The 27453-nt window shown below is 43.8% G+C and overlaps 1 protein-coding gene across 1 annotated transcript in view; it reads left to right on the forward strand.

Moving 5' to 3' along the window:
- The window catches only part of itgb5 (integrin, beta 5), a 73547-nt gene extending 48308 nt beyond the window's left edge, over window positions 1–25239 (forward strand). Inside the window, exons 12-16 of the mRNA XM_049593500.1 lie at window positions 12398–12620; window positions 15530–15630; window positions 19789–19908; window positions 20681–20847; window positions 22465–25239. Of these exons, the coding sequence (XP_049449457.1) occupies window positions 12398–12620; window positions 15530–15630; window positions 19789–19908; window positions 20681–20847; window positions 22465–22560 (707 nt within the window). The 3' untranslated portion in view covers window positions 22561–25239. The remainder of the gene's footprint in view (window positions 1–12397; window positions 12621–15529; window positions 15631–19788; window positions 19909–20680; window positions 20848–22464) is intronic.
- Window positions 25240–27453: the final 2214 nt, after the last annotated feature.

A 27453-nucleotide genomic window follows, 5' to 3' on the forward strand; every position in this document is an offset into this window, starting at 1 on the left:
TGTTACAGAAACAGAAAGGAAAAAACTCCTATCTTATGAAAGGATAGGAAGGATAGAGGATATTATACAACTGTCCTAACTTTAGGATTTCCCAAATTAGGTCATTGTGTATTCTGATAGCATTGACCCTGTCCTTGTAAGATCAAACCTGGGTGTTTTTAGCAGCACACCAAGACAACAGGAGCCTTGGTGACCTGTGACCTGCTGACAAACACTGTCTTTCTGAACATGCAGAGTCACCTCTGCAACAGAGGTCACAGGTCACCAAGAGTAGGAGCTGGTGCTGCAGGTGGAGCAGTAACACCTCCCTAAACACAGCACCGGCAGTTCTGTAAATGTCTCTAGAGAGGAGCTCAGGCCAGATGCGGGGAAACTGGATGAGCAGAGCTTTATTGGAGATTTCCTCAGAAATCCCCCCCAAAAAAACCCTGCTCCCCCCCAACCCACACACACACACACACACACACACACACACACACACACACACACACCACACACACACACACACACACACACACACACACCTCATTGACTTCAGGATCAGGAATTCTGTGTGTGGAAATTTCAGTAACTCTGAAATCTTTGTTCACTTCATGCAGGGATTGTTCAAGTGTGTGGAGGTGAGAGGATACGCAGGGTTTGATCTCTCAAGGTCTCTTTTTTAAATCATGATAATGATGTTACCGACTTATCGTACGTTATGTCACCAACATGATGCCAGAATAACCAACAGGGTTGTCCCGACCATTATAAGACTTGGACGCAGTGATTCTCTCCTCATTCTGCTCTCCCCATCACACTTACTCATGCAAGTGTAAGAAAAATAGAGCAACTCCTCAGAGACGACACAGTGTAGCTCACCGGTAGCCTGCAGCTGCACTTTAGGAGCAGAAGACGCTCAGTCCTGATGGTCGTTAGCCTGCCAGCCGCTGACTACGAGCCAAAAAGTCTGTCGTTTGTAGTTTCACCCTCCAAAAACTTCATCCTCCACTTCGTAAATCCATCAGCAAACCGCTCAGCTCCAGGACGTCCATCCTCAGGAGCCGACTGCAGCACACCGGCCGTATTATGGAGGCGACTGCTGCGTTCCTGGAGCTTCGCTAAGCTTGTCTGTGGGTCACTGAGGCATCACTTGATCTTATTTTTGTATGTCAAACTTTGTGTTTAGTCTCAAACTAAGTGTTTTTAGTGTAATTCTAGAAAAGGTTGTATACTTTTATATATACTTTGTTGTATATATTAACAGGTGTCTTTTAAAAAATATGTTTGTTTTGTCATATTCCAGTGTTTTATTATTCTTAAGAATTAAAAGTCCATTGCTCTCTGAAAGTCAGTGGCATAAAATGGTCTTTAAATGACAGTAATATTGTTTATTGTAGGAACAATTTGTGGGACAATATAGCGTCCTGACAGACCTGCTTTTTGTGTTTAACTGTGTCAAATATGAATCAGTTTCAGAAAAGACTCCAAAAGTGAGCGTCATAATCTTCATATTTGAATGAGGACAGCGTCTCGCCCTTCTCTGTGACGGCCAACTGTCACCCCGCCTTCAGATGCCTCCCTGTGGAGGTATTCTGAGCACACACAGTGAAACTAACAGGAGATTGTGGGGCTGATACCCAGCAGGATGTCTGGGTCACTGTGTTTACTCTGCAGCCGCTGTGACTCAGACCTGACTCCAGTTAAACGAAACAGACATGACCTTTTCACTAACATGTTAAAAATCAGTGACAGTGCACCGTGTTGATTCTGAATATGAATAATGTGGCTGTATGTTTCCATGGAAACAGGAAGTTTAGCTGCTAATATTTACCTTCATTCATATTTTTATAGCGACATTATTTTAAAGATTAAATGCAGGTATGTCAGTAATGTGCTGCAGGATTTCCCACAGGAAACTGGCACAGGAAATAAAGCGTGTACGCCTTCTCCGTCCTCCCTCGAGACAGACTCTCTTTTTTTTTTTTTTATATATATAAATGTAGGAATTCTTTGTGTGACGGCGGCGAATCAGGGTGCACCACAAACATCTCAGATATTCATTGGAGCTTTTCATCAGGCTCAGCTGAGAGCAGAAAATAAGGCCGAGCTTCAGACTGCCACTGGAGATGTGCGAGGTTAGAGGCCGTGTTTTCTTTCCACACACACACAAACACACCACAGCCTCTGGGACACAGGCAGCTCTTTGACCGCCACTGCAGCGCAGGAAGTGACTGTTTCTCTCTTTGGGTCAACAGTGGGAAGGAGAGGGAGCGTTTCGGCCCTCCATCCCGTCCCTCTGCGTGATACCACATCATATCACACACTGCATTCCTAATGAGGGTTACTGAGTTCAGTGTGACGGCCGCTGTCGCTCTGCAGCACAGGATCCTCTGCGGCAGATAAAGAATCTGGGCTCAGTGTGAAACTGATCGTATCTGTTTTAGTCTGTTTCAGATTTGAAAGAAGCCTGTTACATGTTGTTATCTGCAAACCACAGATCTGTTACATGTGTGATTCATTCAGATTATATCAACGTTTCCAGAGTGACGCAGTTACTTTACACCTGCTGAACTGCAGACCAACAAACAACATCACGTGTTTTTTAGCAAGCCTTAGTGGGTTTTTTCCCAGTGTGTGTGTAAGATTAAACCTGGGTGTTTCTGGCGATACACAACGACGTTTCCCAGTGGCATTTGTTGCTCTGAACTTTGGGGTTTTCACTGACACTTTGTGGCGTTTCAAAGCAGCATTTGAGCCACAAAACCCTGATGGTTTTTCATCGAAATATCACAGTATTTCCCAGCCGTTTGTAGCATCAAATCTGGGTGTATTTTACTGAACCTGTGGGTTTTTAACGACACATCTTTGTCTTGCTCAGCAGTGTTTGAGCTGCAGAGCCTGGGTGTTTTTTACCAACACGTGGCAGCATGTCCCAGCAGCATTTATAGCATTAAACCTGGGAGTTTTAAGCGGCATAGCACCTTTCCAGGTGGTATCTGGGCCACAGAACCTGGGTGTTTAAATTGATATCAGGGTGTTTCCCAGCGGCGCCTGTAGCACTCAACCTGGGTAAGGTGAGTGTTTTTAATGGCACATTGCAGGGTTTCTCAGCAGCGTTTATGGCATCAAACTTGGGTGGTTTTGGCGACACGTCACAACTTTTCCCAGCAGCGTTTGTGGCACTGCACCTGGGTGTGCTTCACTAAACTTGGGATTTAGAAGCAACTCAGCGTGGCGTTTCCCAGTGGCATCTGAGCTACAGGATGTTTTGAGCCCAACCTGATCATTTCCAATTCATAACCAAGTGTTGTTGTGCCTGAACATGAACACAACTTCACCACAGCGTTTTTGAAAGATGTAAAGTTTCAACGTATCTGCTACAAAATTCGACATTTAGAAAATGTGGCTAAGAATTACAATTGTGGGCTTAAGTCAAAAAGGCAGAGAGTTGAATAACTCCAAGGTGAGATGATTCCCCAGCTGCTCTGAAACAACTGGGACTGAGTTGGTAGACATCTGACAGATTACACATCTGCGTCCCGTCCATCTCACCCTCAGTTTCCTGCACAGAACACGCAGCAGAGAGGATGATGTGTCTGACGCTTCTCTGTACACTGTATCACTGCAGATGGGAAATATTTGGATATGCACAGAGGGCTGTTGCTTCCAGATGTCAGATATAATTTGCGCAGGGAACATTTAGTTTATTTTGAAGGCTTTCATGAAAAAGGCCGCATTAGTTTTTGTTTCCAGAGCCAAGCTCTCCCTGTCTGGCACATTTGCATGATATGGCGCAACAGCTATCCCTCTAAAAATAACCCAACAGCTCATTTCCTCTTCATATAATCTCCAAATATTTACAGAGGCCTGTTTAAATGTGATGTTGAAACCCAGCATGTCTCCAGGCAGAAAATGTGGGAATGCATCTACATACAGTCTGTCTCTGCTCTGGGTCTGCTGCTGGCTCGGGTTAGGAAAAAATATATTCTTTATCCCATAATTGTGCCTTTGAAGGCAGCAGTCTGACAGAATACAGCCTATAATTCATATGCTGCGTTAGGGGGGCGATGCTTCACTAGCTGGAGATATAAAAGAGGAAGAGTATCTCACATCTTACACAGCTCTTCTCAAACTGTTCCCCACAGTCAGATTTACATTATGCCTGAATCAATAGGTAAGGTAAGGCTTTAATGTCCCTGAGGGGCAGTTTGAGACACAGACAGTCATTAGTGCAACAAAGCAGACAATACAAACACACAGAGTCCAGTATCACACTGTCAGGGGGAACTCATGGACATTAGTGGTCACTGCTGGTTAAGATCAGTGACAGCAGACAGGACAAAGGACGATCTGTAACTCTTAGTGCTGCATTTAGGGAGGCTGAACCTCCGCCCTGATGGAGGCATCTGAAACTCAACATGGAGGGGATGCTGAGAGTCTGAGACAGTAGACGGAGCGTTATAGGTGACCCTCGTTCATCTGTTCGTACAGATGCTGGAGGTTATTTAAAGTAACACCAGTGATGTGTGGGTATCTCAGACTCAATAATCTCCTTCACCTCAATGTACAACTGCAAGGCGGCAATTCTAGTTATTTTCTTTGAGCACTTTAAAGACATCTCCTCCACATATTATCGTACAGAATTTATATCTTTAAATGAGAACTTGGCTTCATTTATTAATGTCAGCTTAAAGTCTGCGGCGTATTCTGAGGAACTGAAAGCAGAGGCAGTGAAGGCGCTAGACTATACTCTCTGGTTTTTATTCTTTTTTTCATCCTGCTTTGCAATCGTGATGCAACATGTGAATTAACTCAGTGAGCTGTAATCCGCTCTGCAGAGGAAGAGAGCAGCATGAGGGAGACTCTGCTGCAGCAGGCTGAGCTCTCTGACAGCCCGGTGTCTGCTTCAGTTTGCTCATTCTCTGCTACACTTGTCACTGTGTGGAAGTATACTGACAACAAAAAGATATGAAACTGTGAGTGCTACTGAGTGCACATATTAGTATGAGCAGAGTCATATTTGTAATGCAGATCATTCCTCCAGCTGTTTTGTTGACTTCAGATGGTCTCAAATGTTACCCAACACCCTGAGCACGCTAAATCATCTGTCATGCTCATGACTCTGTCCTCCCATGCACAGGAATCTCTTGCAATCTTAAATGATGAATTGCAGACTGAGTGCATCAATATACTTCCATATCACTCGTCTCTTCTGATCTGACGGCTAACAGAGCAAATAGATCACTGGAACAGTCAGCTTTGTGGTCACATACTGTGTCTGTAAGACGGGACTGGATTGTTTGACAAGATGCATTATTCAGAAAAGAGGAAGCACCTCCTGTAAGAGGTCAAATTCTCAGTTTGATTTATCTTGAACGGCTTTTTGGCCTCATTTGGGCAGCCTGTCCGAGCTGACTGAATGTCTCGAGGAACGTCATGGAAAAGTTGGGAGTCAAAAGAGGAAGGTCACAGCTCTGAAGGATCTGAACACATTCCATATCTCCTCCTCTGCCACAGCTGTGTTTATCACCAGCGGTGTTTAATCTCACAGTCAAGCAGCGAATCAAAATGCCCCAACAGCGCAGCCAAGAGAAAGAAATGGATCGACTTGGCAGCTCAGTAACAGAAAGGAATGGTGGGTAAAGAGCTCATGCACTTGCTCCAAACATCTGTTGTAAGGCATGTTGATGGTTATCGAATGTGGGCTGCTGCCGTGCTGAGTGCTGGTGTTCTCCTCTATCAGGATGCCAGTTTATCTTAAGTGAGGTGTTGTGAGCCTGAAGCTATCATGATCCAGATAAAGAGTCAGTACCTGGCTGTAGCTGAGCTGGTTCACTCAGGCTGCTTTTATACCATCAGCATATCAGGATCTTGTAGTCAGGGCATTATTCTGCAGAGTCAGATGGCTCCATGTGGATAAGAGGTTGTTGGGTTTGAGGCTTCAGTGGAAGTACGTTAACTCTTTGCTTTTGGTTACTGGGCCTATTAATGCAAATACGTTGTATAAAAACAAATTAATTCAGGTCAGAATTGTGTTTGTCCTGATGTCATATTAACCTTTGTCGCCATAAAGCTGCGACAGACAGTTTTATTTTTGCTTCATTGGGCAAAAATCCCATAATAAGCTTTGAGCATGTTGTAATGTGCAACTCATCCTCACTGTGACCTCGTCACATGTCCACGTTTGGTCATGGACTTTCCACGTCCACATATGACGTCCAAGGTACCCTGGGTGTGTTGGTTGTTGACGTTCTGGGACGCCGCGTCAACTTCAGCCTGTTACATGCATTGTCTGTTTTCAAAATACACTTCTGTTTTCACAGGAAATGTACAGTTTGATACACAGTCTCTTTCAAAATAAAAGCACCACGACAGTACAACACACACACACGTGCTTGGGTTTAGGAAAAAAGAACAGGGACTGGCTCTTACAATCTGACAGGAAGTGAACAGCAGCTTCCCAGGTGAAAGTCAGTGGTTGTTGTCGCTCTGCTGCTCCGTCTCCACAGACAGTGTCCAGAGTGCGCTCTGCCACTCTGAGAGTGCGCTGCTCTGGATAACCCAACGCTACATTCAGACAGCGCTCCGAATTTATGAACGGTCCAGTTTGTCTCAGAGTGCGCTCCCACACTCAGAATGAGTGTTTCCGAGCGCACCACTTGTATCATTTTCCTCCATTGTCCAAAACAAGCCAACAGACCTTGCTAGCTAGCACCAGCTAATGTCTTGGACAACTGTTTTGCCTTCATTCAAGCTCCGCCCACAAAAAAAACGTCACAGTTAAAGGGTATTTGTAGTTTTTTATGGTTTTCATTGTGACCTTATTGTGACGTTTTAGTTCATGTCCAGAATGCTTGAAGCATCATTAGTTTTCACCTTGCAAATGTCGGTCCAATGTTCCCTCTCCTTGTTGCTCTGTTTTGGTCTCCACCTTCTCCTGAGGGAAATATTTGGCTCTTTAGCTGATGAATGCTTCGCTGTGTTCACCAGCTAGTCACTGACTTAGCAGCTCGCTGCTGCAGGAAACAACAGTGAATCTGAACCAAAACAGAAATAGGTGTGAGCTGAAAGACACTACAACACTCTGTAGATCTGTGCAGCTTTAAAGATGCAGAAAGCAGTGCAGGAGAACACCAGGCAGCTCCTTCCCAAACTAAGGTGGAACAAATACGCAGGCATGTATAATCTACAGTGAGCAGAGTGTGTGTAGACAGCAGACCTGGGAGCAGTTCGTCAGGACTTGTTGAACAGTAAGCCGATGTCGAAGCAGCTGCACTTGCAATTCTTCAATCCTCCCCAAACCCTCCCATAAAAAAAACACTTCTCGCCCTCTGAATGCCCAAGCAGGAGCAGAAACAGGAACAACAGCAGTGTCATTTAAGGACACGTTCCCAGGATTGGTGCCATGACTCAGCCAAATGCCACTCATCATGTCGGCCTCTACCGGCTGAGGTTTGGGAGTGGTGCACCAGACTCTTATAAAATAGGAGATAATTAGATCAGTCTCAGTTTTTCCACCTTTTAAAAATGAACCAAAAATGCATTATTAGGAGGGGATGAAAAAAATTCAGGAAGAATTTACAGCGCGTCTGTGACTCCAGACAGTTTGTTACACAACCCTGACCGCTGGGTTCATGATTGAACTGAACGCTTCCTGTTAATTTGGAGAAGTCTCCGTGACCTCGTTGAGAATCTGGGTTTAATCACAGCCTGTGTTCTTCTGTGTCTGAGGTCGAGTGGCAGCTCCATCTGATGGTTCTGATCCCCGACTGTCATGAGTGCATGTTGGACCGGAGGAGAGGGAGCCACTCCTACACAGACAAACAGTGATTTCATTAGTTTGTGACCCAGTTTCTCCTCAGTCCTTACAGTCTTTACTCCTACCTCACATCATAATTCTGTTTTCACTGTGTTTCTATTAGAAGTGTTCAGAAATGGAAATGTAATCACATTTATCAGAAAAATAAATGTTGATTGATTAATTAATTTTTCTGAAAGGTTTATGATTTGATAAACACATGACTGACCTGTCAGCATGAGACTAACCAGCGTTTTCACTGCTGTAGCAATTTGTCAATGGACAGCACCACCTGTCATTTGCAGCGGCCATGCCCCAAATTATACACATCTATAAGCTTCAATTAAATGTAAACAGGTGTGTTCTATAAAACTTTACCCTTGTACATCTGTCGTGAATGTTGAAATTAGTTATTGAGACACAAACTGTTTTTTGTACCAGGCTGTAAACATGTTTATTTCTACTGTTGAGCATTTTAACATGGGGGTCCTTGGGGACTGACTCACTCTCGGAGACACCCTCAAGTGGACATTAGAGGAACTGCAGTTTTTTCCCATGGTGTCTCAATTATTCAGCCCTGGAGGCTGACCCTTGGCTGCAACTAACAATTAGTTTAATTCTAGTTATTTAATTGTATGGTCTATAACAGTGTTTCCCACCTGGTGGGTCGTGGTCCAAAAGCGGGGTGCAGGTCCACTCTGAATGGACCGTAAGTGACTCACGAACATGTTTGTAAAAAAAACAGTCTTCATTTTGAGGTGCTGTGTCTTGCTGCAGAGTGAGTGACTAATGGACAGCTACTTGTCAGAGACTGCAGACTAACTCAACAACACGGACAAACCAAGTACGATTCTCTCCATATAATAAACTTGAAAAAGGAAAAATCTAGACTCTGTTGCTGGACCGGTTTGGAACCACTGGTCCTAAAAGATGCCAGAAAATGGTAAAAGATTCTCGTCATCCATCCATTTTCAGCCGCTTATCAAGGTTATCCAGACGTCCCACTCCCCAGGAACACTTTCCAGCTCCTCCTGGGGGATCCGGAGGAGTTCCCAGGCCAGATGAGATCCCTGTTCTGGGTCTGTCCGAGGCCTCGTACTGGTTTTGATGTGCCTGGAAAACGTCCTGAATCAAATTCCTGAACCTCCTCAATTGGCACCTTTTGATGGGAGCAGCAGTGGCTCTACTCCGAGCTCCCTCCTGTCTCTAAGGCTGATCTCAGCTTCCCATCGGAGGAAACTCATTTTGGCTGCTTGTATCTGTGACCTCATTCTTTATGTCAAAAGTTCATGACCGTAGGTGAGGGTTGGGACGTAGATGGACCAGTAAATTGAGAGCTTTGACTTCTGGCACGGCTCCTTCTCCACCACCCCAAGATACTTGAACTCAGATAAGAATTCCCTTCACAAGTTCACAAAGCCATCGTTGACAGTCCAAAACCTGAAGGTGTTTGGTTTCTTGTCACATCACATAAAGGAAAGCAGCAAATCCTCCCAATGAAGAAGCTGGAACCAGAGAATTAATTAATTTGTCATGCATTAATGGAATCAATGATTTCTGATGTCCACATTGGGAATTGTTCCCAAAACACTATGTGGTTTTCACAGGGCTTTGGTGGTCTCGGGGCTCCATAACAAAGCCACATGTTACTTTTTACAGCAGCTCAGATCCAGTTGGGACTTCTGTTAGAACAGTTTGCCTCTGCAGGATCATCACCAGCGTCCACTGAGGGTCTAATGATCAGCAGCTGCCCTCGTATGTCCAACACATCACTGTACTGATGTTTTTTTCCAGCTGTTGTTCCACATTTCTTCTAATACAGACCATGAATTGTTGATTAGATCCGCCTGCAGCCTGTCCTTGATAAAGTGCGCCCATCTCCTGTCTGTCCACTCCTTACCCAGCTGAGATAGCAGCCTAATGAATGCTGTCTTTGTGGAGGGTCTTGGAACAACTAGTGTGAAACAAGCTTGTCAAGTAACGCTTCCCTGATTACAGCTGCTGTCCTCCCTCCGTCAGGGATCGCTCTGGTCTGCACAGGGAGAGCGCTCACACAAGACCAAGACCAATCAGAGCTTCAACAAGACCCGATGGGACACAGCTTTCCCCCAAAGAGTTGCCTTCTGTTGGCGTTATCCCAGCGCAGATAACAAGTTAATGTGTGTGGCACAAAGGGGCAGTTTGCTCTGTGTGGACGTGGATTAGCTCGGTGCTGTGAAGCTCCAGCTGCTCCAGCTGTTCACTGCTGCAGAGGAAGGTTAGATGGTTCTCTCAGGAAGAAGAAACTGAGCTTGACTCTGTGTGTGTGTGTGTGTGTGTGTGTGTGTGTGTGTGTGCGTGTGTGTGTGTTTGTGTTCAGACAGAGAACACTGGTGTTGTTTCAGATCACAGATATCTGGACACTGGCAGCACTTTTCGTCACAGCACTTGTTGCTGGTCAGATTTTGTCATACTTTATGTGGCCAAAAGTATCCGGACGCCCTTGTGTACCTCAGGTCTGGGCCTGTTTTTCATGTTTTGGTTCGGCTTCTCAGCTCCAGCTGAAATAAATCTTAATGCTGCAGCACATAATTGGATTTTTTCAAACAACTCTTTGCTACTGGCGGCTCTTTTTCAACATGACAGCACAGAGGAGCACACAGACAGTTCCATAAAGAAATGGTTTAATGCGGAGGACTGTTCTGTGCAGTCCTCACCTCAGCTCCGTCAAACATCTTCAGGATTTATGAAGCAAATTTCTGCAGCCAGACTCCAAAATCTGGTGGAAAAACTAAAACCAGAAGAGTGGATCTGTTCTAACATCATACAGATGAATTAGTTATGTTGATTCCAGCCTTTAAAACCCTTAAAAAGCAACTTGCACGTTAATGTTTTTGCAAAATTCATACTGAATCTTTCCTGAAAAATGGCCATATGAAAAATTAATGCAGTTATATGTTTAAAAAGACATTAGGTCAGAGTTTCAAAGGAAATTAACCCATTCTAAGCAATGCTTCTAAAATGGCTCTTTTTAGCATCATACATCAGACGTGTCATATTACATAATGGGGGGAGTCATACTTGACTCTGCCTCAGCACATTGCGCAGTAGTAGGCATTAGTGGTTGTGAGCTGTCATGAGTTGGTACTTATCAGTAGATTGGCTTTGTATTTTATCATCTTCATCATGTTGAAGGATTCTGTTTGTGCAGGTTGCACAAATTCTGTTTTGTCAGGACACTGAGTGTATGGTTTCCCCAACAGGGGAAAAATTAAACGGAGCTAATTTTGTAACTGGGTGAGGTTTGTGCAGGTGAAGAGACAGGACGTCAGCAGGGATACTGAGCTTGCCTTTGCAGGGGGCCACTTTTGCAAAATGACAGGAGGCCAGGGGCCAGTCTAATAACCACACATTAATAATTAATAGAAAAAAGAATTAGCCCAGACCTGCGTCAGGGGGTTCAGGGGATCCACCTGTAGTACATTTTGGAAACAAGCTCTATGTTGATGCTGTTTTCGCACTCCAGATTTGAATCACTTTGTTTTGTGAATTAGAAAATGGTCGGTGGGCCACCCGGTGTCCTCTTGTGGGCCAAATCTGTGCTGCCCACCAGGCTGTACTTTAACTTTAACTTTAAATAAAGTTTGCACTCTGCCTTTTTGGTTTTTGTGCACGCAGCCGCTCTCAGCTGGCTCTGGATTGGCCACTGGTGTGATCCCATGGTGTATTTATAATTCTCTTTATGGAAAGTTGCACAAAGTGTGAATATGAAGTTATTTGATCATAAAAATAATGGACAAAGTCACCCACTGGTTTGTGAACTCCCCTTTAGAAGCCTCAGTTTTGGCAGTTTGGATTTTTGGAGCCAGAAGTGACCATATTTGGAAAAGAGAGTGGAGCTGTGGAGGAGCGAGGGGTGGACCTGACTCATAGAGCCTTTCCTGAACCACACCCTACACCTACTCAGGGTGTTGAGGGCACAAGGTGTAAGAAGGAACATAGGGCAATAAAAGATCAGTTATATAACTTGGAGTGAGGCCTCTCTGTAAGTAATCAGTTAAATCTTAAAATCAATATTAAAAGCAGCAGGTCACCAGAGGAGGGACGCCAGAATTGGTGTGATGTGGTCATATCTTCTAGTCTGAGTCAAGATTCTGGCAGCAGAGTTTTGGATGAGCTGGAGGCATGAGAAGGATTTTTGACTGATGCCAGAAAGCAAGGAATCACAATAATCTAGTCAACTGGTTGTGAATGCATGAATAACAGTTCCCAGATGTTTGTTAGAAAGGAATGATCTGATCCTGGAAATATATTTTTGAGATTAAGCTGCAGGGAGTTTTGTGACATCCATTTGTGAATGTCATGAAGGCACTTTAGCATGTTAATAAACATGTTTATTTCTGCTGTAAAGTTGGACATTTTAACATGGGGGTCTAAGAGGATTGACTCTCTCTTGGAACCAGCCTCAAGTGGACATTAGAGGACCTGCAGTTTTTTGCTCTTCTGTGTTGGCTTCATTTTTCAGCCCCTGTTGTTCCCACTTGTATCCCTCTATGTTTTTAAGTGTACCTGGATGGTATCATGTTATAACTGTCCCAGTGAGTGACTATGCTGACCTGCTCTGTTCTTCTCTCCCAGGTCACGGAGAATGTCACTGTGGGGAGTGTAAATGCCATGCTGGTTACATCGGAGACAACTGTAACTGCTCTACAGAGACGTCGTCCTGCATCTCAGACGACGGGCAGATGTGCAGCGGGCGAGGAAGCTGCATGTGCGGCCGCTGTCAGTGCACCGAGCCAGGAGCCTTTGGAGACACCTGTGAGAAGTGCCCCACCTGCCCCGACGCCTGCGGCACCAAAAGGTAACGTCACATCAAACTGCAGCGAGCACTTCACACCACTGATGGAGACAGAAAGACTAAACTATGAGGCATCCATACGTGTGTTTTAATGATGCTTTAAATGTCTGCAGTGATGAGACGCAGTCAGTCGAGCAGGGAAAAGGTCAAACCCTCAAACAGATCAGGTCCAAAACCAGAGTCAGACCGTCACATAACTCACCCTCTGATGAACTTATCTCAGCTTTGATGATGAAGTCATTACAGGCTTGTCCAGATAACTCTCATACCATTTGTGACCTTAAAAAATTAAACTGTTGCCCCTCCGTTTGAACTTGCATCTCTCAGTGTGGTCACTCAGGCTCTCTGAGGTCAGAGTTAAATGCCTATCAGACGTCTAGTAAAGAAGACAGTCTCCTGTGAGGACAGAAAATCTGCTGTGTCCTATCAGCAGCCCTCCTTACGTACACATGGCTCCAGTTTGCCAAGGCAGTGGCAATCTTTATGGACCGACCTTTAACCCCTGACCTGAGTTTAGAGGCAGGTCATTGCTGCTGTGTCAGCTGTGTGTGCTGCACTTGTACGGCCAGCTAGGTGGTGTTTGAGACAAAAGAAGCTGAGCAGGAGACAAACTTTGTACATTAACAGCAAGAGGAATTTACAGGTGTACACGCATCTTTAATTTACAGTTTGTTTCCTGCACTGTGAGGTTTATGTTTTACTGTAGTGTGTTTAGAGAGCAGGATATCAAAAAGACACATTTATAACTTTCAGGAGTCACTGCAGGACTGTTGTATCAGACTGTAAGGTGTTTCTAATAAACCAGAAACTGAGTGTGTAATGTCCAAGGAGAGAGGAGTGTCTGTACGTGCTGAAGTAGGACAGCATCTCATTATCTATAGCACAAACAAAATAAAGACATTCAGGTCCAAGCAGCAGGATCACAGACTGAAGCACGGTCCAACATCAGGAGTCAGAATCAGTGGCTGCAGTTTATTATTCATGCTGCACAGGCCTGTCACGATAACTGTGATATAAACTTCCTGTACATGATATATGAACATGACCGTGATCCTTTTCCTAAACTCAGTGTTGCCCGTTGTGTTGACATGCATGATTATTTTTCTACATAAGAATGTCACCAACATTTTGGCCGAGATGATGACAGATAGAACAGCAGGGTTTTCCCCGCTGGTGCAGTGATTCTCCCTTTTTCCCCTCCACCCCTGTCTACTGTCATGAGTCTGAAGAAAATTAAAACAACACAGCATAGCTGGAGCCTATCCCAGCTGGCACTGGGTGAGAGGCAGGGTTCACCCTGGACAGGTCGCCAGACTATCACAGGGCTGGGAGAACATCATCAGAGCACAGACAAGGGAGAACATGTCGGAGCACCTGGAGGAAACCCACACTGACACAGGGAGAACATGTCAGAGCACCTGGAGGAAACCCACGCTGACACAGGGAGAACATGTCAGAGCACCTGGAGGAAACCCACGCTGACACGGGGAGAACATGTCAGAGCACCTGGAGGAAACCCACGCTGACACGGGGAGAACATGTCAGAGCACCTGGAGGAAACCCACACTGACACAGGGAGAACATGTCAGAGCACCTGGAGGAAACCCACGCTGACACAGGGAGAACATGTCAGAGCACCTGGAGGAAACCCACGCTGACACAGGGAGAACATGTCAGAGCACCTGGAGGAAACCCACGCTGACACAGGGAGAACATGTCAGAGCACCTGGAGGAAACCCACGCTGACACGGGGAGAACATGTCAGAGCACCTGGAGGAAACCCACGCTGACACAGGGAGAACATGTGGGAGCACCTGGAGGAAACTAGCAGCTAACTGGTACCATGGTGGACAACTTTACAGCTCTGTACATTTGGTCCGTCCAAAAAGTCAAGCTCTCTCTTACACATTTAATGCTATTGGACTTCCGGGTCAAAGCCCGGGGCGGAAACTGTGGAGCATGCTCAGAGCGCCTCGGCCAGTTTGGGTCTGATCGACTGTATACATGCAGGAGTCACATGATCTGGGTGTGTTAGTCCCACCTCAACTTACCTGTCGCTTGCAGCTGCACTTTTGGAGCCAAAGAGACACAGTCCTGATAGTCATTTGTTTTTTAACCTCTGGCAATGAGCCAAAAAATCTGGTTTTTGTGGTTTTACCCTCCAAAAACTTCCTCCTCCACTGCGTAAATCCACCAACAAACCACCCGACTCTCCGGCCGTCCATCCTCAGGAGACGACTGCAGCACAGCAGCCGAATTATGGAGGCAGTCGCTGCGTTCCTGAAGCTTCACTGAGCTTGTCTATTGGTCCCAAGAGAGGCATCACCTGGTTTTGTTTTTGTGGCCAAATTTTGCTTTAATTCTCAAACTGAGTAATTTTGTGTTTGTCCCATGAAAAGCACTGTGCTTTTATATTTAGTTTTCTTTTTCCAAATATGTTAAATATTTTTTCAATTTTCTAATTCCAATGTCTGAACATTCGTAAAAATTAAAATGTCATTGCTCTTTGAATTTGTGAACTAGCATTACCATCATATCAGAGGCATAAGATGGTCTCAAAATGACAATCACATAATTTATTGCAGTTATGTCTGGGACAGCATATCATCCAACAAATGTAGTTATGGTATCAGGCCTCGTGGTGCTCTGTTCACCTGCTTTCCACCTGCTGACACTTCACAGCAGAGAACCTGAGAGTGTTTTAATAAAGAACAGGCGACATGTTGTCAGCTGACCCAGTAAAACTAACAAACAGCATTAAAATTAGTTTTGAGGCTGTGCAGCCCTGGTGCAGCTTTGTGCTCTCTGAGTTCTTTCTAGCTCATAAATAAAGATCAAAGAAGCATTTTTGAAATATTTGAGTTGAAGTGTGTCCTCGTTTTTTCCATTGAACTTCCTCTCCTCTGGTTCAGGGAGTGTATCGAGTGCCGGCTTTTCGACTCAGGACGTCTCGCAGACAACCAGACGTGCCAGCGCCTGTGCAAGGATGAAATCATCACTGTGGAGACCCTCAGTGAGTAAACACACACACACACACAGCTGGATGGCAGAGACAAGTATTTACATCTGCGGCGTCTTCGCATCACGTTCTTCTTCCTCTGTCACGTTTTATTAGACTCTTCATGTTGTTGTTGTGGAGCTGAGCCAGAGTCCAGTAAATCTCTGCTTTAATGTGACACATTAACAACTCTGATGGGATACAGTAAATATTAACTCTCACACCAGGCTCAAGCACACACACTTCAATATTTACACCCTCATACTGGAGTAATAACAAGATGGAGTGAAGAATGTGTCGTATCATGACATGTTATTGTGATCACATTCATTTTCTGTTTGATTTTAGTAATTACTTTAAGTCCTGGTGTGTAGGAGACCGTGTCACTACACACTGTGTATACACACCACAGATTTATGATGCAGTATATTGAATTAAAGGACAGTTATTTAGCCTGGTCTCAGTTGTTAGTGGGAGGAACACCATCTGTAGAATGTGCCTGTAGAGGCAGGCTCTCACACACACACACACACACACACACACACACACACTCTGTTGTTACAGTATTGACATGATAATGACGCTGCTGTCCAAATCTCCATTAAGGGCTCTGACACATCAGGCCGATGGTCAATGTCAGGCCGTCAGTGAGTCTGTCACACCTTTCAGTGTGTCCTTCACTTTTGGCCATCGCTGGCTGATTTTTGGCTGATTTAGTCTGTTGACTCTGTGGCGGAGCTGGTGGAGCCCGCCGGTGAGTGAAATCACTCTAATTGTCAGCTCAGCTCAGTGCACGAGAAGAGACACAGAAGAAAGCAAACACATGACTCAAGTCAAGAGGGAGTGAGATCCAAACAGACTTTTTATATTCAGTAAGATTTATTTTTTAGCCGTTGAGCTCTTCAGCAAAAACAGTTTGTAACTGTTTCTGTTATTGTTCGCTAGCAAACGGAAAATATCATTTTTTCTTTCAACAGATTGTGTTGTTAAAGGAGCAATAAGCAAAATCGTTCACCACTAGGATCGCTGTTGTGCACTGCCTGTAGAGCAAAACAAAGTGTGGCATGAGCCACTCCTCCCTCTGCCTCTGCTCTCCAACACGCCAACTGGCGTGGGGACGTTAGCCTTAGCACTAGTCGGCTGCTATGCTAACGTTCCAACTCTTCACCGTGGGCCGGGCTCACAGGCTCACGGCTCCCAGAGAAGAGAGGAATGTTAGCTTTAGCTCCCAGAGTTAGCACTAGAGCTACTACGGCTACTGGAGTAGCTTGCAGCTATGGAGCGCTTCTACCAGCTCTTCTAGTCACTGAGCCTCGCCTCCATCTCAGCAAATATATTACATTTATTACAGGTACCATCATCAGTGAAGTAGGCAGGGGAATAGCTAAACACAGCCGCCAGACTGCCCGCCGGGCTACATTTTACAATGCTAATTGCAAATTAGCTGGGCTGCCGGGCTACTCACCTAACGCAACCAAAACGCCTGACCCATTGCTGGGACCGAAGCTCCGGACATTAACCCATGCTACGACTGTAACATTAAATTTAATTGAATCGACATAGTGACATGTCCCTAACGTTATTGTAACACTAATTAAAACAGACATTTGACTTTATGTTGTACCTGTCCAAGAGAAGAAGAGCTAGCTCCGAGTCAGATTGTAGCCCCTTTAGCTCTCGCAGTGCTCTCCACCTTGGAAATGCAAGGCCAGTGGCCAGTGAATTCACATGAACATACACGAACGTGCAGCCGGACCGGCTTGTAAACAATGGGCTGGAGATCAACACAGAGAGAGGGTGTGTGAGGTCATGCTATACTCCAGATGAAATTACACCTCTAGTTCTTCACTTAGTAATTTTTTAATTATTTGCTGCAGTGACATCACAGCTCTGACTGCGTTACTCAGCAGAAAACGCTTGCTTCTCCAATTTTCCAATAGCAGCAAACAGCAGCGCACCAGGTGCAGGCTCACCTAGTTTATAAAGGACATGGGAGATGACACTCTGATTGGTTGAATTCAAATTGCGCCCAAAACACACACACAAGTGTAAATACACTCACATCATGCACCGTTTAATCATCAAAGTAGCGTCTGACATTCCCTAAATGCACTTCAGACTATGAGCCATTGATCGTTGTTGTTGTTAATGCTCAGCTCTCTGTGGTCGGTCGGTCGGTCGGGGCTTCACTGCTTCACATCTTTTCCTGTTTAACACCTCACACACATTCTCTAATTCAATAATGAAATCACACCCAGTGAGCAGCGGTCAGCCCTGATGTTATTATATAGCAGGTGTCACTCTGGGCAGCTCACAGCTCAAAACACACACTCCACTCAGCAGGAAACAACACACACCCTCAACTACATTTCACCTCCTCATCTGGTTTAAAGAGTTCAGTCCATTCAGGTCTAAAATCTGAGCTGAGAGAGAATCCACCCACTAAACAAACCCTACTCCAAAGCATCGTCTCCTTCAGGTGTTGCTTTAAAAAGCAGCAGCAGCGTCAGGTGGAGCTCAGTCCCACTCTGAGTGTTTGTATGTACCGTATAAAGCTTTATGTTGCTGGCAGCCTGGAGGGAAACATTCAGGAGATGTTTAGGAATGCATTAATAAGCTCACAGTGATTTATGGCCTTCACAGCGCTGTGATGCTGCACGGCGTCTCACAGAGGAGAAAGAAGAGTCTGTTGGTTTTGTGTTTAGTTCCAGAGACTATTATAAGAGCGCTCCATTTTGGCCCAGCGTGGCCCTGGCCCAGATCTGACGTGTTTCATAGCATTCCCAACGAGTTCAGCCATCTGACTGGCCTTAATGGACTCCACATGTACATTCCAGATACTTTGTGCATGAAATAGGAGGAGGAGGAGCTGATGGAGAGGAGGAGGAGAGGGGGGGGTGCAGGGAGGGGTGGACCAGGGGCAGCGTGACCTCACCCTCCCCTGTGAGCTTCTGAGTCTTTCTGGGTGATGAAGATTGACTGAAAACAAGGGCACGCAGGATATCTGCGTCTCAGCTGTGATTTCACAGCAAAGAAATTCAGGCTATGTGACGACTGCTCACAAGTGTGTTTTGTTTTTCCCTCAGCAGCTGATTCCTCCTCAGCTTCTCCTCATTTTTTCTTTATTTCTCACAGAATCTGAAGCCAAAGCTTGACGGATAATATCAACGATAATCTGATAAAGTGTCCCTCAGAGCAGCAGGAGAACACGAGGTCCTGCAGAGAGAAAGAATGAATAAAACTCAGAGATGTAGATGGATACTTGTCCCGTCAGAAATTATTTTCCCTAAGGGACTGTTCCTTATTTATCAGAGAGGAGGAGGTGCTGCAGAACAGGGGATATATATTTTTATTTTGGCTCAGAGGGAGACATGCAACTTTAAATAGTTGTTTTTTGTATTTATTTTTAATACTCTGACACCCAAACCTGCTGGTGGATACAAAAGGCATGATTTCTAAAAAGCTAAATATTAATAACAAACTTTATTTATATAGCACCTTTCAAAAACAAGTTTACAAACTGCTTTACACACAAAAACAAAATTCAAGGTGCAACTACAAGATCGGAGTGAATGGAGCTGAAAACAGAAACAAATGAAAGAAACAATTAATAAATGTTTAAGAGAGTCAGAGTTAAAAGAGTAAATTCCAAAATTAAAACATTTATCCGATCCAGAAACTGTAAAAACAGAAATTATTGTTAAATTTCCAAATTTCAGACAGTCTTTGAACACATCATGTGGGACAGATTCTTCCTCCAGGATTCATCACCAGAACTGAGCTTCAAATCAGTGCACAGACATTTTTGGTGGGCAGGTGCTCGAGCAAAAGAAGGAGGCGCCTCTCTCATAATTATTAACTCAAAAAATAAACTTATACACAGTGACACATTTTGCTTAGTTACATATTTATTTTAATACGCATACAGTGACGAGGGCGCCATTTTGTTTTGGGCGTCTTTTGGGCGCATTAATCCAGTAACAGGATGTGTGGGAGGTTTTATTGTTTTGTTTTTCAGTCATTTGTCGTGTAAAAACAAAAAAGGAAAAAGCAGCAGAAATTAACTTGAAGATGATTTTAACTGATCCAGATAAACACTTCAGCAAAACTCTTATTATTTTTCCTTCTGGTTGAAACTCAGCATGTTTCTGTTTTCCTCCCCTTCCCTTCCAGGAACGGACGAGCCCGGCGCTGTGCTTTGTCTCTATAAGACAGACAACGACTGTGTCATGAAGTTCACGTATTCTGAGCACGCCAGCGGACAATCCATCCTCACAGCTCTCAAAGAGCCAGGTCAGTGCTCCAAACACGTCCTCCTCTTTAACCTGCTCACAGCCAGCAGCCTGCAGACTGTGTTTGTGATTATTAAACATCACCCAGCACAACTTTTAAAGGTCCAACAGTCTCTGCTCCTGACCTCAGATCTAGTTTTGGTTTTTTACCTCCATGTTGGCTGCAAACTGTGAAGCTGTCACATTAAAGCACAGACTCAGACTTTAACTAAAACTGTCTGCACATGAGTTGCTGACTTCTTCATGACTTCACCAAATGTCAGACACAGATTCAGATCAAACTGTGACATGTTTAAACATTTACATTCTTCTTCTTGGCTTGTAACGGAAAATCTTGAATTTGATGATTCAAGAGTAAGTTTGGTATTTTCCAGCCTGGACTCTGTTTTCAAGTGTTTGTGTCTGAGTGACTAACAGAGAACAATTTCTGAAATTGATTCAGTGCTGAGCGTCAGCGCTGCAGCCAGCAGCAGTGAGACAGGCTGCAGTTTAACCACTCAGGGCATCTTCACACCGTCCGTTTACATCCACTGAAACTGCTGTTTTGACTGCTGTTAGTGATTAGATCTGGACACATCACTCAAATATATAGAGATATTTAAAATGATTTTGAATGAACTCCCTGCTGTTGGCTCCTCTCCTCCCTGCTGTGCTGTGCGCTCTGCACTGGGCACCAAACACCACGCAGACAGTGAATTTAAAGGTCAGGAAAATACCAAGCTGTCAGAGCGCCGCTGACTGTTGGGATTCTAATGTTCCTCTTCCTGTGTCAGAGTGTGCCGCCGGGCCCGATGCTCTGATGGTGCTGCTCGCAGTGGTCGGCAGCATCCTGCTGGTGGGGATGATGCTGCTCGCTGCCTGGAAGTTGGTCATCACCATTCATGACCGGAGAGAGTTTGCACGCTTCCAGAGCGCCCGCTCACGAGCCCGATATGAGATGGTAAGGACGAGCATCCTCATCTGTGAAATGTTGTTCTGGTGCCTTGTTTTCATTATAAGGAAGAGTGTCAAGTCAAAATATGATGCTCATAAAACATCACAAATTACAGCCACAAACAAATCACAGAACAGAATCAGAGAGGAAATTCCAACACTACACAAGACACGAGTGACTAAATTCATACCTCAGGAAGACGCTGAAAATATCCTGAAATATTTTTTCATGAAACAATAGTAACCACAGCGAAATGCTGAGAGTGAAATAATTCACTTTTGATTTTCAGCTGATGTTGTTTTTGATATTACTTTTTGGGACATTTTTGCCTTTGTTTGAAAATAAAAGTGTGACAGAATATTTCTGTCTGTCAGCAGCTAATCTCACAAACTACTGGACCAATCAGCCATATTTCGTGTGCACATTTACAACTGTATGCTCACGGACCTCCTGTGGTTGCGGGGATACACGATAGTTGAAAAACTGTTTTTGAAAGACTGTTTTACGCCATCATTAACCTCTTTTACACTGCTCGTTAAAGACGAGAATATGGCACCGTTATGCCGCCTCGTTGTGCTGTATACAAGGTATGATTGCTCAATGGGGCGACAGAGTTTTGTCACCTCTGAGCAGGGAACAAAGGTAGAAACAATTCTGAAAAGATGTCTGTACAAATGGGACGGCAAGCAGGACAGGGTTATGGGTGGGATGTGTGACGTTTTGACAGTGTGTCATGTGTGCAGCTCACTGTGGGAGTTTTAAAAAGTAGCAGTTAGCAGCTAACTCAAAGACAAAGAGCAGCGGCTGAGGATTTCTACAAATTGTGAAAACAGTGAGGTTCAGGAGCTCCTTACCCTCCGAGCAGAGGACAAGATCAGCCGCCATATAACAGGGACGCTAAGTGATTGCTCTTGTTTATGATGTGTTTGTTATATGTCACACTAGAGGCAGATGCTGTTGTGTTATATGTCAACCCCATCACACCTCTTTTGCTTCTGGGATATTGTATATAATAGCATCATCATCATCATCATCATCCGTATTGGCCTTAAAATGACCTAGAAGTTTGAGGTGTGCAGCCCGTCACCTGCAGCTCTTTATCTAACCAATTATTTCTTGCAATATTTCAAACTCATCCACCGTTAACAAATGACAAAAATGACCATCGTCTTTTTTTGTAGATGCATTTTTGATGAATAATCAAACTAACAGTGACAAACATTTTGCATTTCCTGTGACTCCTCCATACTAAAACTCCTGTTTGGCCAGCTGAATGTTTTTAATATGAAGCTGCAGGAGCAGAAAATGTTTGCATCAGCAGTGACTTCATCCGGCGCTACAGAGACTGAGCATCACTGGCAAATATCTGTTAGTGTTAAATGTCCAAAATAATCAACTCTTTATTTCCTCACCATCACGTTCCTGCTCTGGAGGTAGAATTGTGTTATGAAGACATGCTGTTGGTTTTCTGTACTGTAGTTTCTTACATGCTGATATCATCGTATCTACAATAAGCTAATATGAGCAGGGCCTGTGTTTTAGAACCCTGGACTTTCTCATGTAGAGTTTAAAGCTCTCATCTCGTGCCGCTGTGTGACTTCCTGTCTCCTGTCTCACCCTCAGGCCTCCAACCCTCTGTACAAGCAGCCCGTCACCACACACTTTGTCGAAACGGATTTCAACATGTACGGGAAGTCCTACAACGGAGGGGTCCACTGATCCCTCAGCACGGGGCGCGGCAGGACCGGTCCGACAAACAGATCCCTGGAGGACGGGGCCCGAGGTGGACGGCGGACTGAACACACTCATCCCTCTGCACGGCTACAACACCAGTGACATGAACTAGACTGCGTGTGCGAGGGGGGACTCTGTGGCCTTTTCTTTTCTTTACGCGGGAGATTCAAGCCTAACCACACAGACGCAGCGTGACTTCTTTTTTCTTCTTCTGTGTGTTTTTCACTGACGGCAGCGGCGGCCGGTGGAGGAGCGACGAAGCATGAACTCCTTGGTGTTGTTTAGACAGAGAGGACGAGAGAGTAGAGTTAGCGGTGAGTTTGTCTGCAGTTACACAAGAGAAACAGACTCGTGGAAACCATCACTCCAACCACATAAACCCAGCAGGCAGGCTGTGTACCGAGCCGCACAACATTGGCTTATATTTGTATATTTTTATAAACACTAAAATGTCTTTTCTCAGTATAAACTTTGCACCCAACAGGCCTCAGAAAATATGTCACTCCAGATACTTTCGACTTCACGGGATTAGTAAAAGCACATATTTGTGAAGGTGGCTCTGACGACATCGTGGTACTACTAACATTTACTAAGCAATAGACGTCTTACCCTCATTTTGCACAGAGAATATTAAAAGTCAAGTCTCGTAAAGATTTAAATTTTCTTCAGTGTGAGTGTGTGCGTGCATGTGTGTGTGTGTGTGTGGGGGGGGGGGGTTATTGTATGCTCCAGTTGCACTCCCTTCTCTGGATCTGATCGCAGGGTACCGACTCACCGCTCAGCCTCTGAACCCTTAAAGACTACAGTTGGTGTGACTCTGTATTTGACTTCCTGTTAACACATCCCATGAACAGACCAAAACCAAACATGTGGTCGTCTCTGTGGCGCTCAGAACATTTTTGTTTCCTACTGGAGGTGTAAATCTGTAAAGCCCTCCTCTAATAACTGCGATGAGGCGAATATTTTTTCACAAAGAACTTGATTTTGTGCTCAGAGTTTAAAAAGAAAAGTTAAAGTTGTTACTAAAACAGGAAGATGACGACAGTAGAAGCTGCAGGTCGTATGTCGTCAGGTGCTCTGTCATGCCACTTTGCGTCTGAGCGGTAAACTGACAAACATCACTGTGAGCTAGACTAATGTGGGGTTCAGACTACAACATATCACATGAGATTATAGCACGACGCAGCATTGTACGTGTCGGCTCGGATCATGAAAGACAACAAGTGTCGTTCGCGATAATCCATCGTTTAATCTTGTGTAGCGCGTCATCGTAGACGACAACCGACGCTACATCTTCTACGTCTTAATATAAAGTTTAATTATAAGGAGTTTGCTGAAGCAGTCGGACTCTGTGGTTTTTAGGAAACTAAACTTAAATATGAGAAAACCATAAGTTTGATTGGGACTATTTTCAGCTGCGGATTAACACATTTAAAGGTGTAGCGAGTATTTACAGTAAAGCTGAAACAGATGATGATTTATTGATTACTAAGAATCTAAAGATGTCACCTTTGACTTTAGGAAGTTGTGACAGGATTTTTTTTTCCCTTCTCAGACATTTTGTTTTGACCAAACGATTAATCTGAAATTAAAGTAACGGATAGTTGCAGTGCTGCGGTGTGGCTCATTGATGTGTGTCTAACAGGGCTCTGTGGCACAGAGGAGTGAGCGCTATCAGGTGGTGAATGCACAGGAAATATTTGACAGTTTGATCAATACATTGTTGGTTTTGGTCTCTGAGTTGACAATAATAAATATTAAAATTTAAAATATCACCAGCATCTGAACCGTTAAAGGCGACCTGTTATGCTCAGACTTGTATTTTAAGTTTTTATTTGAACAAAAACACTTTATTTTCCTCATATTGTCTCTGCTGAAGCGCCTGTATTCACTCTGTCTCCGTTATAGCGCCTGTGTCTTTAAGACCTCCTCCTGCTCTGATTGGTCAGTGTTTGCTTCATTTTAGGTCCCTTTAACAACACCTGGTGATAAACATTGTGTCTCCAGCTCTGTGGTTTCTGCCTTAAAGCCTCCTCAGATGATGATACAGTAGATGTGTTGCAGTCATGCTCAGTGCTGACACTGATCCTCTCTAACCTGGAACATGCAGTGCTTTGAGTCAAAGTGGGATTGGTACGCGCTCTGACCGGCTGCTATGTTATATAGATATAACGTCCCTGTGACGCCGTGTCCACTCTGCAGCTCTGGGAGTGGGTGGAAACTTTGAGAAACCTCAAAGGAGCGTCCAGAGTTATAAATCTACCGTCACTGTTCCCACAGGAAGGGGCGGAGCCTGAGCTGTCGACGGGTTAGAAGGGCGCTCTGTGGCCTTTTTTTATTTTATGTGACAGTCTTACAGTAAATGTGTCAGGGACTTGGAGCTTGTGTGTGTCAGAGTGTGTGTGAGTGCAGAGAGTGTGTGTAAATAATATCACATGGTATGTATGTACATACAGCGCCAAACGATGAGTTCTGACTTGGCTCGGCTGTGTCTTGGCACAGTTTACTAAAACTCACCCACCCACACAGTTTCCAGCTCAGACATGAAATCTTTAGTACTTCCTGTACAGTCCTTTTCACACGGTGAGCAGACTTACACCACTACATGTTTGTGTAACACCGCACACAGAGCAAGAACAATAAATTTGCTTATGTCAAAAGCCAGTGAGTCTGTTGTGTTTGGCTCAGTCGTACGTTCAATATCTACAAACGCAGCATCCGAAGGAGGGGCGTAAATCTGAGCTCTAATTTTAAACATCACACATAACTCTGCCTGAGTGTGTGTGCGTGTGTGTGTGTGTGTGTGTGTGTGTGTGTATCTGCACACTTCAAAGTTCAGTAAAACATCTGTTTGGACCACTAAACCGTGCTCTTACATGTTTGATGTGTGATGGCACAGACACAGGCTGATCTGATGCTGTAATTTACACCTCGCTGGTTAGGCCCCTCCCACTGCGATGATCATTATGACACTTAAGCTTTCACAAAATGACTCTGTACTTATACATTCAGTCACTGACTGTAAAGATTCAGTGTGAAGGATTTTGGGGGCAGAAAGGGAACACAGCGACGTGTTCTTTAGTGTTTAATCACCTGAAACTAAGAATCACTGTGTTTTTGTTACCTTAAAATGAGACGTTTATATCTACACAGAGAGCGGGTCCTTGTCTACAGAGGTCACCATGTTTCTGCAGCAAACAACAAACACTGGCTCCAGATAGGGTCATTTGCATTTTGGCATCAGCAGCCCCTCGGCTACGAGCCAAACTGCATTGGGAAAACATTGATTTTTAACACAAACTGCTTTATTCAGGGTTTTTACTGATTGAAATTAAGAAGTCCATTTGTTTTGGAGAGGAAGAGACCTCCTGCAGATAATTCAGCTCTGAGCAAAAATCTCCTGAATGTCTGGATCTTAAATTATTAGAGACAAAAGGTGAGCACACATCAGCCGTCTGTGAAATGTTTTAATGTTGGTTGTTGAGAAAATTCTTTAAAACCTTGCACACTTTAAAAAACTTACAAATGTAAAAGTTTAAGACGAAAACAAAACTTTTTCTCTTCTTATATAAACTATTCCTTCTGGAAGTGTAATGTGTTCACTTTAGGAAAAAATGCCCTGTTTTTCTGAATTAACAAGATAATCTTGGTAATTTTAAAAAAAAAAAAAAAAAAGAGAGAGAATTTACAGGATTATTATTTTCATTATTATTATTATTATCTGTTATCTTTCTGTATTAACAAGATTTTAATCTCAAAATTATGAGAAAAGTTTTCATAGAAAAAAATCTGCTCTTTTTTTCTAATTTAACAAAATAATCTCAGATTTTTTGGGTTTTTTTTTTGTTTTTTCAAAAATAATATTAAAATCATGTTAAAATATTATTTTGTTCAATATCTGAATAACAAGATTATCATCTCATTCAAAGCAAAAAATAAATTAATGTGATCATTATTTTGTTAAAAATCTGAATTAAGAGATTATCTTGATAATTAATAAAAAAAAAGACCAGAATTTTCTCCCAGAATTCCTTTTCCTAATTCTGAAATAATAATCTTGTAACACCCATTTTTCTGAATTAACAAGAATATGATCTTTTAAATTCAGAATAATGAGAAATGTATATTTTTCTGAATTTAGATTATTATCTTGTTAATTCATAAAAAAGAGGACATTTTTTTCTCTAGAAAACAATTCTCAATTCTGAAACAATAATCTCATAAATTCAAATTTTTCTGAATAAACACGATAATCATCTCATTCAAAAGCTGAATCAACGAGATTATTATCTTTACTCTATTTAAAAAAGAGCAGAATTTTTCCCCAGAATTAATTTTCTTAATTCTGAAATAATCTTGTAAATCCAGTTTTTCTGAATTGACAAGAATGTGATCTTTTTAATTCAGAGAAACAATAACAGAAGTGTTTTCCTTTGAAAGGTATTGATCTTGTTTATTCAGAAAAACGAGCAGATTTTTTTTCTTTCATGACTGCGTTATGTTTCTCATGTTCAGCAGGAGGAAACTTCAGCTGTGATGTGGAACAAGTCGATGTTTGTTCTGTTTTTCCTGCCTGACTGGAGGTAAGCTCATAAATCTCAGCGTGCTCCCTCTCGGTGGTTTTGGGTTGGTTTCCTCCCTCCTGACTGTGTGAGAGTCGTCTGCCAGCACAGCGACACGCTGGTGAAGTCACGGAGCAGTCGGGTTAAATCTGGCTGTCAGAGGGAGGAAAATAAATCTGCAGCTGTACAGAGCAGAGAGGTCGGGCCCTCGTTAACACGATCAATGTCCTGATGAGCTGCTGCTGAGCCGACACACAGCTCAGGGCGAAGGTCGGTTGTTGGAGAGGGGATATGCTTTTTCCTGCCATGTACACAC

Source organism: Epinephelus fuscoguttatus, linkage group LG13 (assembly GCF_011397635.1).
Source record: "Epinephelus fuscoguttatus linkage group LG13, E.fuscoguttatus.final_Chr_v1".
In the NCBI taxonomy this organism is placed as follows: Eukaryota; Metazoa; Chordata; class Actinopteri; order Perciformes; family Serranidae; genus Epinephelus; species Epinephelus fuscoguttatus.